This window comes from Lissotriton helveticus, chromosome 1_1 (genome assembly GCF_964261635.1).
Source record: "Lissotriton helveticus chromosome 1_1, aLisHel1.1, whole genome shotgun sequence".
Lineage (NCBI taxonomy): Eukaryota > Metazoa > Chordata > Amphibia > Caudata > Salamandridae > Lissotriton > Lissotriton helveticus.
Window position 1 is genome coordinate 1376924333 of NC_136057.1, and position 12288 is coordinate 1376936620.

General features: G+C 45.3%; 1 protein-coding gene, 1 non-coding gene and 1 pseudogene across 2 annotated transcripts in view; 1 reads left to right on the plus strand and 2 right to left on the minus strand.

Annotated features, from left to right (window-relative positions):
- Window positions 1-2288: 2288 nt before the first annotated feature.
- Window positions 2289-3433, minus strand: LOC144824963 (thioredoxin-dependent peroxide reductase, mitochondrial-like; annotated as a pseudogene).
- The window catches only part of TMPRSS6 (transmembrane serine protease 6), a 257626-nt gene continuing 248442 nt past the window's right edge, over window positions 3105-12288 (minus strand). The window contains exon 18 of the mRNA XM_078650238.1: window positions 3105-4354. Within this exon, the coding sequence (XP_078506364.1) occupies window positions 4196-4354 (159 nt within the window). The 3' untranslated portion in view covers window positions 3105-4195. The remainder of the gene's footprint in view (window positions 4355-12288) is intronic.
- TRNAI-UAU (transfer RNA isoleucine (anticodon UAU)) lies at window positions 7117-7211 on the plus strand. The gene is made up of 2 exons: window positions 7117-7154; window positions 7176-7211. It is a non-coding gene; the product is annotated as a tRNA-Ile (tRNA).

Genomic DNA, 12288 nt, shown 5'->3' on the forward strand with positions numbered 1-12288 from the left:
CATGACTTAAATGCTGATATAAATATATTTGAGTTCGCAAAATATTGTCTACATAGTTATTTATGGGTGATGTGATTGTTTTGATGGCTCATCCACTGTGTCCACCTTATTCTGTACCACTATTGACCCAGGTCCAGTGGAGTTTTGGGTTACTACCATTGCAGTGTAACAGGAAAACTAATCAGCAATTCTTTGCAGGAAAAGGACTTTCCTGAATTGCTAAGGGGAAGCCTATCATGTCTTTCCCCACTTTTCTATATGTCCCCTCACTCCATCAGTACTGTCTGCAAGACACTTCCTGAAAAAGTAACCTCATGGCCAGCATGTGCACATGACTGGGTCAGGAGCTACCAAAATGGTTTGCTTCACTGTGACTCAAACCAAAACGTATAAATCATGTATCACATTGGCTATCCACATACATCCAGGAACACATGCACGGGGATTTTAGCACAACCTTCTGGGTCGAGCTTGTAACAGCAGCATTTTGCAGGAGTGGGCCTGAAGCCAACCCTCATGCGACACAGACAAAAGGCCTGGCTGAGAAAGGTCTGCTTGTGAATTCAGTAAAAGGTTATTTAGATGCCAATTCAACTTCTTTAATTTCTCCTACTTTTCTCCTACTTAGGATTCAGTGTTTTAAATCCTGATTGTTAGCTTTCTGAAAGATTTAGAGAACAAGTATCCTGATTACCTTACATGTTTCTGGTTGGGATCTCAATTTTTTTTTTAATGGGTCAGAGCCCTTTTGGCAACTTTATTTGTGTTCTTTGAAATATTTCGAAGACCGCCTTTCTCCTTAATTTGGCAAAAATGGTTAGTCTGTAGGTTTTGCTTTCCTTTCCTCCCTTTACAATTAATTCAAAAGATGAAGTGCTTCTAGGGCGAAGCCCTCTTTGTTGCTTAAGGCTGCTACAGAATTTTATATCTCACAAGTCATCAGTTTGCCTTCATTTGATCCATCTCATTGTTCTAAGTAGGTTCTAAGGTTATACAGCGTAGATGCCGGAGGGGAGGGTATTAATCAGTTATAGTGCTAGGATGCAGTACTTTAGGTTTGACGAAAATTTACTTGGATTTCAATGCCTATGACTAGGTTGGGAGGTGAAAGAGCAGGCAATATCAAGGTGGTCTCTGATGATAGCACTCTGTTGAGATTGACAGGGAAACAATGCAGGCATTGTTTCTACTTTGGCCTTTTAAAGAGGTGTGCCGGTTCATACAATTTGTAAGGTGGTAACTTGGTCATCTGTGCATTAAATGGCTAGGCATTCATGTCCTACTTTATAGGAGAGAGCAGTTTCAGTTTGGCAGGATAGTATTAGTCTTTCATCTTATAGTGGCATGTTGAGTTGTTTCTCCAACTGTGTTGTAGCTGTGGGAACAAGTTGTTTACCTTCAGTAATGTTCTCTCTGAAGAATATTTGAGATCCTGCAGATTCCTTTCATCTCTCCCAACTCCTCTCTTGAGAAAATGTTTTTGTGTTTAAATTTTGTATTTCCTTTGGGTCTTCCTCAGAGTCCCTAGCCTCGATAGGCTGGACTTGGTGTCATCAACGTCATGGCATCCTTCTATAGGAAGTTAGGCATTTCCGAGACAAAATTGCAAAACTCAGACTGTAATATCATGGAGAAGCATCTGACTCAAACTGTGGAAGATTTGTATGAATCCAGCCTGGTGCCTAGGAACAGGTTCAAACTAAAAAAATCTTCTGGAGTTCATGTATTCCCCACAACAAACGTATCTAATGATAAGTAACGTGATTTGCCAGTGTAAATCTGCCCTTTGACAATGCCAAATGTGGAATTACACTTAAAAATGCAAATATTTCCCTATTCAAGTTGAAGTTGGGGATGCAAATGGATTCGCGAATTTTGCCCATCAGCTCAAGATACCAGACAACAATTCAATTTTACCTTTTAAATATACATTCACATGGCTCCAATATTGCTGATAAGCTATATGTATTTATCCAAATTCTCACCCATAGCATCTCAATTATGGCCTCTGAAAAATGGTATCTATAATATTACAGACTCTGCTTAATATTGACCCACGTGTGTATGACCCCCAACTGGAAGTATCTGCCATGCCTGACACAAAAAACATGTAAAGAAGCACCAGTAAGTTCAAGGTGGAGGTGACGGTGAGAAGCATCGCCTCTTCGGAGTTGGCCCCTGGTCAGCCTTAGTGGGTTTCTGGACATAAGCAGGTAAGCAGGTCAGTGTGTTGATGGCATCCGCAGTAGATGGCAAAAAAGGCTAGAAAGGTGGCAAGAAGAGAGGGGCAAAGGTGGCAGCAGGGCCCTGGTTACCACGACAGCCCACAAAAGAAAATTGGTCTGGGGAGGGGATGGAATGGCAAGAGACAATGTACGAAATGCAGTGGCCACACGGACCTCTCTTTGGCGCTTTACAAAAACTCGAAAATAAATTAAGAAAGAAATGGATTTTAAAGATTATAAACATGACAGCCTCCAAGTTTATAACAAAGCAGTATGACACCTTTTTTGAGTGGGAACTATGCTATTAGTGTTAAAAAAAGTCTGGTTTTATTGTATATATGTGGGGCATATTTGTAGAGGTTTTAAAACGCTTTAAAGGTGGTAAGCTACAGTGATCTTTAATTAACATAAAATCTCTCAGCCATCTACTTGGTGATTACAGAAAATCAAATCTCTTCTTTTCCATTATTCTTCACTGTGAAAATGAAAAGCTATGCGTCTCCTCATTGCCTAATGCCATCCCTGGAGACAGGCACAGCTCCGTCAATATGGAGATCTGGTTCTTTCAGCAGCAGCAGACGGCAGTCTTCATCAGCACTGTGGTGACCCAATCTGAATACCATCAGTTCACCTTCTCAAAATGCTCCTTGGAGCCATATGTGGTGGGTTTGATCGTTGGGGAATCTGGGGTCCAATTGGCAGGGGCACACCTCCCTGTGCGACTCCACGTATTGGAAGGCTTTCACCGGGCGCAGTGTTTATTTCACACTGCGGCCAACTGGGAGGTCATTCACACTCAAATGTTTCACAATCCCATATGGATCAATAATGAAGGGGCCCCTCAGTGCTACCCCTGGACCCTCCAGAAGGACTCCATAATCTCGGGAAATCTGCTTTGTAAAATTTGACAAAAGTGAGATATGCATCGTTCCCAACCCGCCATTCTTCCTTGGTGTATTGATCCAGCCGAGATGGCTGAAGTGCGAATCCACTGACACAGTCACAACTTCACAGTTCACATCATGAAATTAATTTGCTTTGTCACTGAAGGCCACAATTTCCGTACGGCACACATTAGTGAAGTCGAGGGGGTAGAAAAAGAGCACCAGATACTTTCCTTTAAAGTCGTCTAGGTTCAGGCCTTTGAACTTGCTGTTCACCACAGCTGTACCTTTGAAGAAAGGGGCATGCTGGGTGACAGCTGGCATGAACCGCGAGCAACTAGTGCTGAAGGCTGGTTTTCTGGAGGACGCAGGCTGTAAGAAGATGGGTTCGAGCGCAGGCCTAGAAGGCTACAGGGGATGGAGCGACAAAGGACACAGATCGGGCTATAAGAACCCCAGCTCGCAGTAACATTCCCCAGGAAGCAGCCATGTTGCCAATAGACAGCTTTGATGACCTCCAGCTACAGTGAATTCATAGCACCATGGGTAAAGCTAATCTTTATACCTTTAGGCCATCCATTTCCTTTCCATCCCCGCCATTGTTTTGAAGAAGAAGAGATGTTCCTAAGTCACAGATGAAGCCAAACTAGTATTCTCCCACTTAAAAAAGAAGCAGCAGAAAAGGTGAAGAGAAACTTTTGCAAGTCAAAAGAAAGCTGATGAAAAGGATGGGAACTGTTGGTGTATTAAGAGAAATGCAGCTGGTTTAAGACTTCACAGCAGGCAGAGATACCTCAAGCTCTAAAAACAATGTACTGTTGCTGGTTTTCAGCTCTTTGTCTGCCTGGTGAACTCTTTTGTATTCCTTCTGAAGGTATATTATGTCAGGTGGACTCGTAAGCCTCAGATGCAAGGAAAGGCTGTCTCATGGCTGCTTCATACAGAGCACTAGGGTCTGAAGTTAGAGAGTCTTCAAAAGTTGGGCCACTCTGTGACAAGTAATGAGCAGTCAGTTTAGTAATGATGCCACATAAAGGATGTCAGTGATTGATGGGACAAGCCAAAAGTTTGAGATTTGGGAAACACCTATGAGATGACATGCTTGATCCAGCCGACCATCCGTGTGACCCTGGTGTAGACACCATAGTATTTGGGCACTCCACAGCTGGCACCCCAGCTCACCACACCAGCCAGGAACCACCTGCCAGATGACTCCTTGCAGACGAGCGGGCCACCAGAGTCACCCTAGAAGACATGAGAAAAAAACATTAAAAACAGTCGAATGCGAGGGACGATGAGCCCTGGCGCGGAAAAGTTACTTACGAGGCCTAGTAATCCAGACTTTTGTCCTTCCATCCCTCACTTACAAGGCAGTTTTGAGGGCACAGATTGGTTCAGTGTCTTTCCCATTCACCCAGACTTTTGTCTCTCCCTCAACCCTGCTCATTTTCTTACTATTTCTGTTTTGTTTGTTACTCAATGTGCCACCTTCCTTCAACAGTCTGCTGCTATATTCTCAACCTGCTGCCACAAAATTTCCTGCCCCCATTTACCTCCCCCTTCTTGATCCACCAATATATGTGGGCAATACATCTTTTAGATTAATCTTAACTAGGCCATCAGTGGACGGCTCGCATGTCAGTCAGCCATTGGCTACCGTTCTATTACTCTGCTTCCTGTTTTCAGTAAAATGTTAGAAAAACTATTAAGCAACCGATTATTAAATTAGTTAGAAGAATAGGACAATCTGAAAGATGGATGTAAGGTCTGTTTGTCCACTTGTGATATTCAGCTCACTGTCCATTTAAACTAAAGCTCTCAATGTTCCCTTGCTAAATTCCATGGCAGATTGTGAAGTGTGCAACTGGATGGCTGTGAATTATTGAAAAGATCCAACAAAACCAAAATATTGATATTAGACATGAACACAGATCCTTAGGACATATACTGGCTTAGTAGGACAGGCTCTCCTCAACTTCCAGCACTGAAAGACAAATTGCTTCGTGCTCTGACTGACAAAGATCTGTTCTTACACTTCCATTCAGCATGTGGCTCTAGTTACCGTACACTATAACTGATGAAATGCAGCTGACCGCGCGACACGCAGGGGAGCATGGGCGGGACAGCGCCCTAGTCCCACACGACGGGCGAGCAGAGCCCTTAGCACGGCGGCACCCCTCCCTGAGCCGACCTCCTACGGAAGCAGCCAATAGGGAGGGCTCACCTGGGGATGGGGGCGTCCCTTATGGTATAAAGCGGCCCAGCAACCACGCTCTGCCTCTCTTTCCCGCCAGGATTCCCTTAGGCTCTGCGCTGATTGTTCTCCTGTCCGGCCGTGGCGGTCCTGCGCCTCGTCCCCGATGCCGAGCAGCGGTTTGTGTGGCCTGGGGGGCCGAGGGAGAACGTGCCGGGTGGTGTCTGTTCCGGCGGTGTTGGAGAGATGCTCAGAGGTAGAGGTTTGGAGCCGCGGCTTTGGGAACACTTGCGCCGTTTGATGTGCAGTGGAGATTGCCCTTAAAGGGTCGGGCTGAACGCCCAGGTTGTAGACACTGGCGTTCGGGGCATTTCACCCGAAGCCGCGTTTCGAAGCGCTTGGCGAACGCTCGAGGTTTCTTGTGCGAGGTGTGCATCCTCCTGTGATGTGTCTGACTGGCCGGGAATGCGGTCGTTGCTTTAGGTTGGCCTCGCTGATTTAAGGCATTTGCGTTTTCCTTATTCTTGTTCCGAGATGAAAAGCAATTTCTCGTTTGCCAGCAAACCTCCATTGGTCGGTGATGTTTCTTGTCGGAGGGGTCGGGACGGGTGCACGATTACTTTGCAGCGGTGTTTTTACCCAGCGCACTTGGGGAGCGGTCGCCGGCACGACTTCGCCTCGATGTATAAGCACGGAGGTTTCTGTATGACGACATTTCCCCTGTAACTGGCACGATCTTGAGTGGGCGGAGAAGAACATAAACGAGCCAGTGTTCGCATGCAGACACACAATGGCGAGGGGGCTAGGTTGGCACCTTAATTCACTTGGGCTGGTCCTTTTAAGTGAGCAAGGTTAGGTTGGGGCTGTTTGCAAATGATAATTTTCGGATTTGCTTGCCGTGGGAGTTACAGGGAAGTTACGTCCTTTGATCTCGTTGTGTGGGTGGCGCTGTTGGTGGGGGAGCCCGGGACAGCAGATGTGGGGGGCGGTCTGAGCATGATGCTGCAGACGTGGCGGCGGTTTGGCGTCGGTGGAATATTTGCGGCTAGTGCTTGTTTGATTTACACTGCTGTAGAGAATAAATGACGCAATTTATATCTTCTTGATTCTCTCCGAATATCGGGCTTGCATTCGGCGGAATTCGTGCTACAGGCTGCGAATGCGTTTTCATTGTTGTCTAGGCGGTATCGCTTTTGGCTGCATTTGTCAAGACTCGGCTCGGGAAGGGCTAGCGGTTCTATCTATAGTAGAGTACTGCTTGCTTCAATGCCTTGCAAGGAAAGTAAGCGCTATGTACATACTAAAATTGTCATTTCAAGCGGCAGTCGTAAGGCATCTGCATAAACATGTGCGTTTTAAATACCGCTTAGGCTTTCTGGTTGGTTGAATTCTGGATCCGAGCGCGCGCTGCACATCCCCGTAAAATGTCTGATGTCTCCCACTTGCCCGCTAAGAATTTTGTATTAAGCCGAAGGTGTGTTTCTGTTGTCTACCGCTTTCCCGCTGATTTGGATTTAGCAGAAAGTATGTAGTTTATGGTCCCGCATCTGACCACCCTGGTGGTGAGCGCACGTTGTGCACCCCCTCTTTAAGGTTTGGGTGTTTCCCGCTACAAGATTTGTATTTAGACGACAATGTGTTGCTGTTGTCTCCCGCTGTCCCGCCATAAAATTCCGAAGGTGTGTTTCTGTTGTCTACCGCTTTCCCGCTAATTTGTATTTAGCGGAAAGTATGTAGGTTATGGTCCCGCATCTGACTGCCCTGGTGGTGAGCGCGCGTTATACACCCCCTTTTAGGTTTCTGGCGTTTATCTGCTCTAGTGGCGCAATCGGTTAGCGCGCGGTACTTATATGGCAGTACTTGCAATGAGCGATGCCGAGGTTGTGAGTTCGTGCCTCACCTGGAGCAGGTACGTTATCCCGCTTTCCAGCCCAAAAATTTGTATTTAAAGTTGTGTTGCTGCTTCCGCTTTAGTGGTGCTTGACTATAGCTTATTTGGCATCTGACCGCCCTGGTGGTGAGCACGAGTTGTACCCCCCCCTTTTTATCTTTTGGTGTTTCCCGCTTTTGGGTCTCTACATCCCCTGGTAGCACGCCAGATCTGGGAGGACACACGATCCCAGCCGTAACTCTAAATGTGCACAAGGTACACAGCATTGAGGTTCCGTGACGATTTTACTCGTGTTTATAACATTGTCGTAAATACATAATTTTGGTATCAGTGAACCGCAAATGATCCATTTAGTATATCCTGGTGTTTTCGCTATACTACGAGCAAGAGCACTCCAGTTACAAACACATTTCTGTTTTACCCGTGGCATCCATCTTAGAACACGGAAGCCATTTTGTATTCCTTGCCCTCACATAGTCAATGGACACGCAATGATCTCTTTTCATTTAAGGACACGTAGGCTTTAACCGGCAATTCACCTTGCTAGTGACACGTGCACCTTAGGCCAGCAACGCTGTAGCAGCATGACTCGGCAAGAACTGCCTCCCCAGCCTGAGGCCAGTCCTGCTATACTGGTTCTTGTGTTCGTTGACCTGATCATGATTAGGCGGCCGAAACTGGTAACCGTGCCCATTTACGACCCACAAACATTTCTTATCCTGTCTTTCTATCTTCTACACCTGGCTCTGCTCCTTTCCTTCTGGGCCTTTATTAGGGGGAGGTAACGAAATTTACGATGAGGCGGTCCGGGTCTTGAATGAAGAATTGACATGGGATTATGATGGACTAGTGGGAACCCCTCATTCGTAATGTTTTGACATCAGATACTGTTGACGATTCCTGTGCAACGCCAAATATTTATTGTTTAAGACACGAATGTTTAGAACTGTGGTAACATGTAAAGAATTTGCCTGAAGCCCAATATTTAGTATATAAGGAGCAATCCTCTTTGTACAAATCGAACAGGCTCCTAGATACTGCCCATGTGTAGTTTCTGTGACTTCTGTGTCCCTGCAGTAATAAACCTTTGGTCTTTGACGCCACCATCGAGAAGCCCGTGTTTCTGTTTGTTTGTGTACCAAGACAGGTTGAACTCCGGGGTCTTCGGGTGTTGTCCCTGACACCTCTGGACGGAACTAAAAAGTCCAGAACTCCATTTGGCGCCCAACTCGGGGCGACGTCATTCGGTACCGGTCCAAAAGCCTGAAGAGTTCGAGGAGCTTCGTGTGAAGATTTCAGAGGGAGGCGCCCCACTTCATCGATCCCGGCATATCGCAAAAGTGGCCCCGACGTCCTCTTCCACGAGGGTTCCCGTTCAGACGGCTGCAGTGCTCCGTTGCCTTGACCGTCGCCCTGTCTTGGACCCGAGGTGCAGTCCTCAGTACGGCGAAACGTGACGGGTTTCTCCTTGGTGACGTCTTCAGTGCCTCAGTTAAGTATTCAGTGGTTGCTAGTTAAATATTTTGTGAGGATTGCTCCTGTTTGGATAATCCTTTTAGTTCTCAGTTCAGTTCAGTTCTGTAAGATTATCACTGGTTATTCTGGTTACGATAATCATTCTGTTCAGTTCAGGTATCGATACATTTGTCAGTTCTGGTAGGCCTAAGTTCGTGGTTCGAGTGCGCATCTTTTCTGTTTGTGTCTTGTTTGTCTTGTGTTCCGGATTATAAAATGGTAAGTCGGAAAAATTGTATGTTGTCTTGTTTTAGTTGCAACAGTGATTCCCGGTTGGAAGACTCGTGTTTGGTTCCTCCGATTGGAACTCCCCTTTATGATCTATATTGCAAATTTGGTGTGGGCCCTATCTCTTATAATGAGGTATGGATCCGCTTCACAGAGAAAGACGGTGTCCTTAGTTGGCCACTACATGGTAGTTTTGAACCTGAAGTTCTTGATAATTTAGAAAGAAGGTTGTTTAAGAAGAAAGCCCGGCCGGCAATGTTTGATTCTTTCCGTTATTGGCGAAAAGAATCTAAACAGAGAGAAATTAAAAAGTTGAAGAAAGAACAGAAAGAGCAAGAGTTGACTTTAGAACAGTCTGCTAGGCAGCTGCAACTCAACGAGTCTGAGAAAGCGATGGAGGTGGCCGATAGAGAGCGTAATTTAGCGATAGACAAGTGCTATCCTGCTTTGCCATCGAGTACGGCTAAGACAGTAGAGGACCCTGAAAAGGATCCCCTATTGTCTTACTTGTTACGATCACCCCCACCGTATGCACAAGGTGCTACGGCTCCACCTATACCAAATGTTCAATTACCGGTTGCTGGACAACCTGGTGTCCCTGTTCCCGCTCCCCTGAATCTAGTTCCTGTACCTCCTGTGGTCAATATTAATGTTCCTTCGACAACCCCTCTTCTAGGGTTGCCGGCTTCTTTTCCTATGCCTGTGTCACTCACACCTGCCACTTCACAAGCTATTTTGCCTGCTACTCCTACTATTCCTGATCTATCTATTCCAACTACTACTCTATTCACTGCCTCTGCAAGTATTATGACTCCGCTTTCTGTTCGACGAAGAATCACTGATTCTGTCTCTAATATTCTATCTCCCTTCTATAAAACTCTGATTAAGACTCCTACCTCTGACTCTGTGCAGAGACGTAGTCAGCTTCCCAGTACTGAAGAAAGAGGAATACTAGATTCCACTGCCCTTAGATGGGTTTCGAAAGTTGGAAGATATAATGTACAAAATGTATTAGATACATTTATGCAATGGAACGAACCGACACAACGATATGTGTTCGATGAAATGTGTTTCCTTCTACGTGAGGAATTGGAAGAGGATGACCCTGAATCAAATTTAGGAGAATTAATTAATGTTCAGAAAGAGTTTGCTACAGGTATGATAGTTGGTCAAAATATAAAAGAAGCGATGGAACTAATTTTAAGTTATAGATCCGACTCATCCCTTCTTTCACCGAGAGAGTTAGAGAAACGTAGTACGAAACGAAATCGTCAATATCCAATGAGAGAGGTTCCACCAATTTGGCGCGAAGCTGTGCAAGCTAATGCACCGCTTGGTATTGCAGCCGCTCCGGCCCAATTCCAGAGAGTCTGGATACATATTCCATGGAAACGAGCTGAAGTGTTAGCAGTAAAACAGGCCTTGCCAGATCCGCGTAAAAATCCTGCAGGGTACTACAAAGAGTTGGCTCAAACAGTTGACGCTTGTGTATTGAATCTTGCTGACATAGATCTGCTATTTGGTAACGTAGTACCGCAACCAATTTGGGCTAAAATTCGTAAAGAGAATCATCCAGTTGCCCTAGGTGGTGACTGGGCAGCTATAACTGCAGCGGATGGTCAACAAATAGGTGGTTCCAAACCTGAACCTTTAATTGCTAACTTGCCTGGTAGAATAATCGATTTAATGAAAACCTTAATGCCTGCATTACGCGTTAACTGGGATAAATTGTCCGCGTGCAAACAAAAGAAAGACGAAAGCGTCTCCGACTTTTTCACAAGATTCGAAGAAACTTTCGTGGATCATAGTGGTCAGGATATGAGCACAGAAGGAGGCCAGAGATTATTTGTTGATAAATTTGTGCACAATCTGTTGCCAGAACTTAGTGGTAAATTAAAGAATTCTGAAAGTGCGTGGGCTGTCTCTACGACTGCGCAAATACTTGCGACTGCTCAGTACTACGAAAATAGGGATAAAGAAGAGAAGGAAAAATCAGATAAAAAGACGAAAGATTTAAAAACTAAAGTACTTTTACAGCAAGCTTATCCGCCTCGCATGAATCAAACTAATATGCAGCAAGGGTCATATCAAAGAACGGATTATAATTTTCAAAGGCCACAATACCAATGGAATCAATGTGCTTATTGCAAAAAGGAAGGTCATTACAAAAGTGATTGTCCAGTTCGGGCGCAAAATAATGATGCGGCCGCTCAGAGAGGTCGTGGTAGTTCTATGCAAAACTCTAGAGGTCGAGGACGAGGTGCTATGCCTCCACAGACAAGTGATCGCCCCTCTAATTATTTCGACCAGCGTAATGGACAATCTGCCCAACAGAATAGGTCTCCACAGTATCATGTTGAAGACTATTATGAAGCTAGTGAGGAAGATCAGCAAAGTGAATACTAGGACAGCCATGGACAAAGAGAGGGAGTAGTATCAGTACCAGTAGATCAGAGTGGGCCTTATGTCGCGGTAGCAACATCAGGAATAGTCGAACCGTTTCTGTTGGATACTGGTGCAGCAAAAAGTTCTATCATACATGCGAAACTCCCTGGCGCACCTTTGTCTGGCTCAACAAACGTTTCAGTAGGTTTTTCGGGCGCCCCTGTTCACAACCCTGTTTCTGGTCCTTTGTCTATTTCTGTTGGACCACGTCAATTGAAAGCACCCCTGATTTTGACGACAGGTTGTAACGAAAATCTGCTTGGTTTAGACTTGTTAAAACGCCTGTACGCGACATTGTACTGTTCTCCAGCAGGAGTACAGCTTACGTTGGGTAAAAGAATAATCTCCCCGATGTACTTGTCGATGGATGCGCTCCCACCAGAGCTGCGTTCACTCCCTGATACTCTTTGGGCGACTGGTCCTAATGATGTAGGTCTATTGGAAATTCCACCCTATGTAGTAACTTTGAAAGCAAATGTCAAACTTCCACGAATTCCACAATACAGAATCTCTAGTGAAGGTGAGCGTGCGCTCCTACTGATAGTACAAGACCTGATCAAGAAAGATGTTGTAGAAGAGACTAGAGGTAATGTCTGTAATAGTCCTGTACTGCCTATTTTGAAACGAACTGACCCTACAAAGCCTCCAGTATATAGGTTCGTAATTGATCTTAGAGAGGTTAATAAAATTGTGATCCCACAGTTTCCTGTGGTTCCAGACATTACTGCATTGTTAACGTTGATTCCTGCTACAGCAGCATGGTTTTCGGTTGTCGACTTGAAAAATGCCTTTTTCAGCATTCCGATAGCCGAGGAAAGCAGAGATATCTTCGGTTTCTCTCTAGGAGGACGAAGTTTTAGATTTAAACGCGCTCCACAAGGTTATTGTGAAAGCCCATCCATTTAC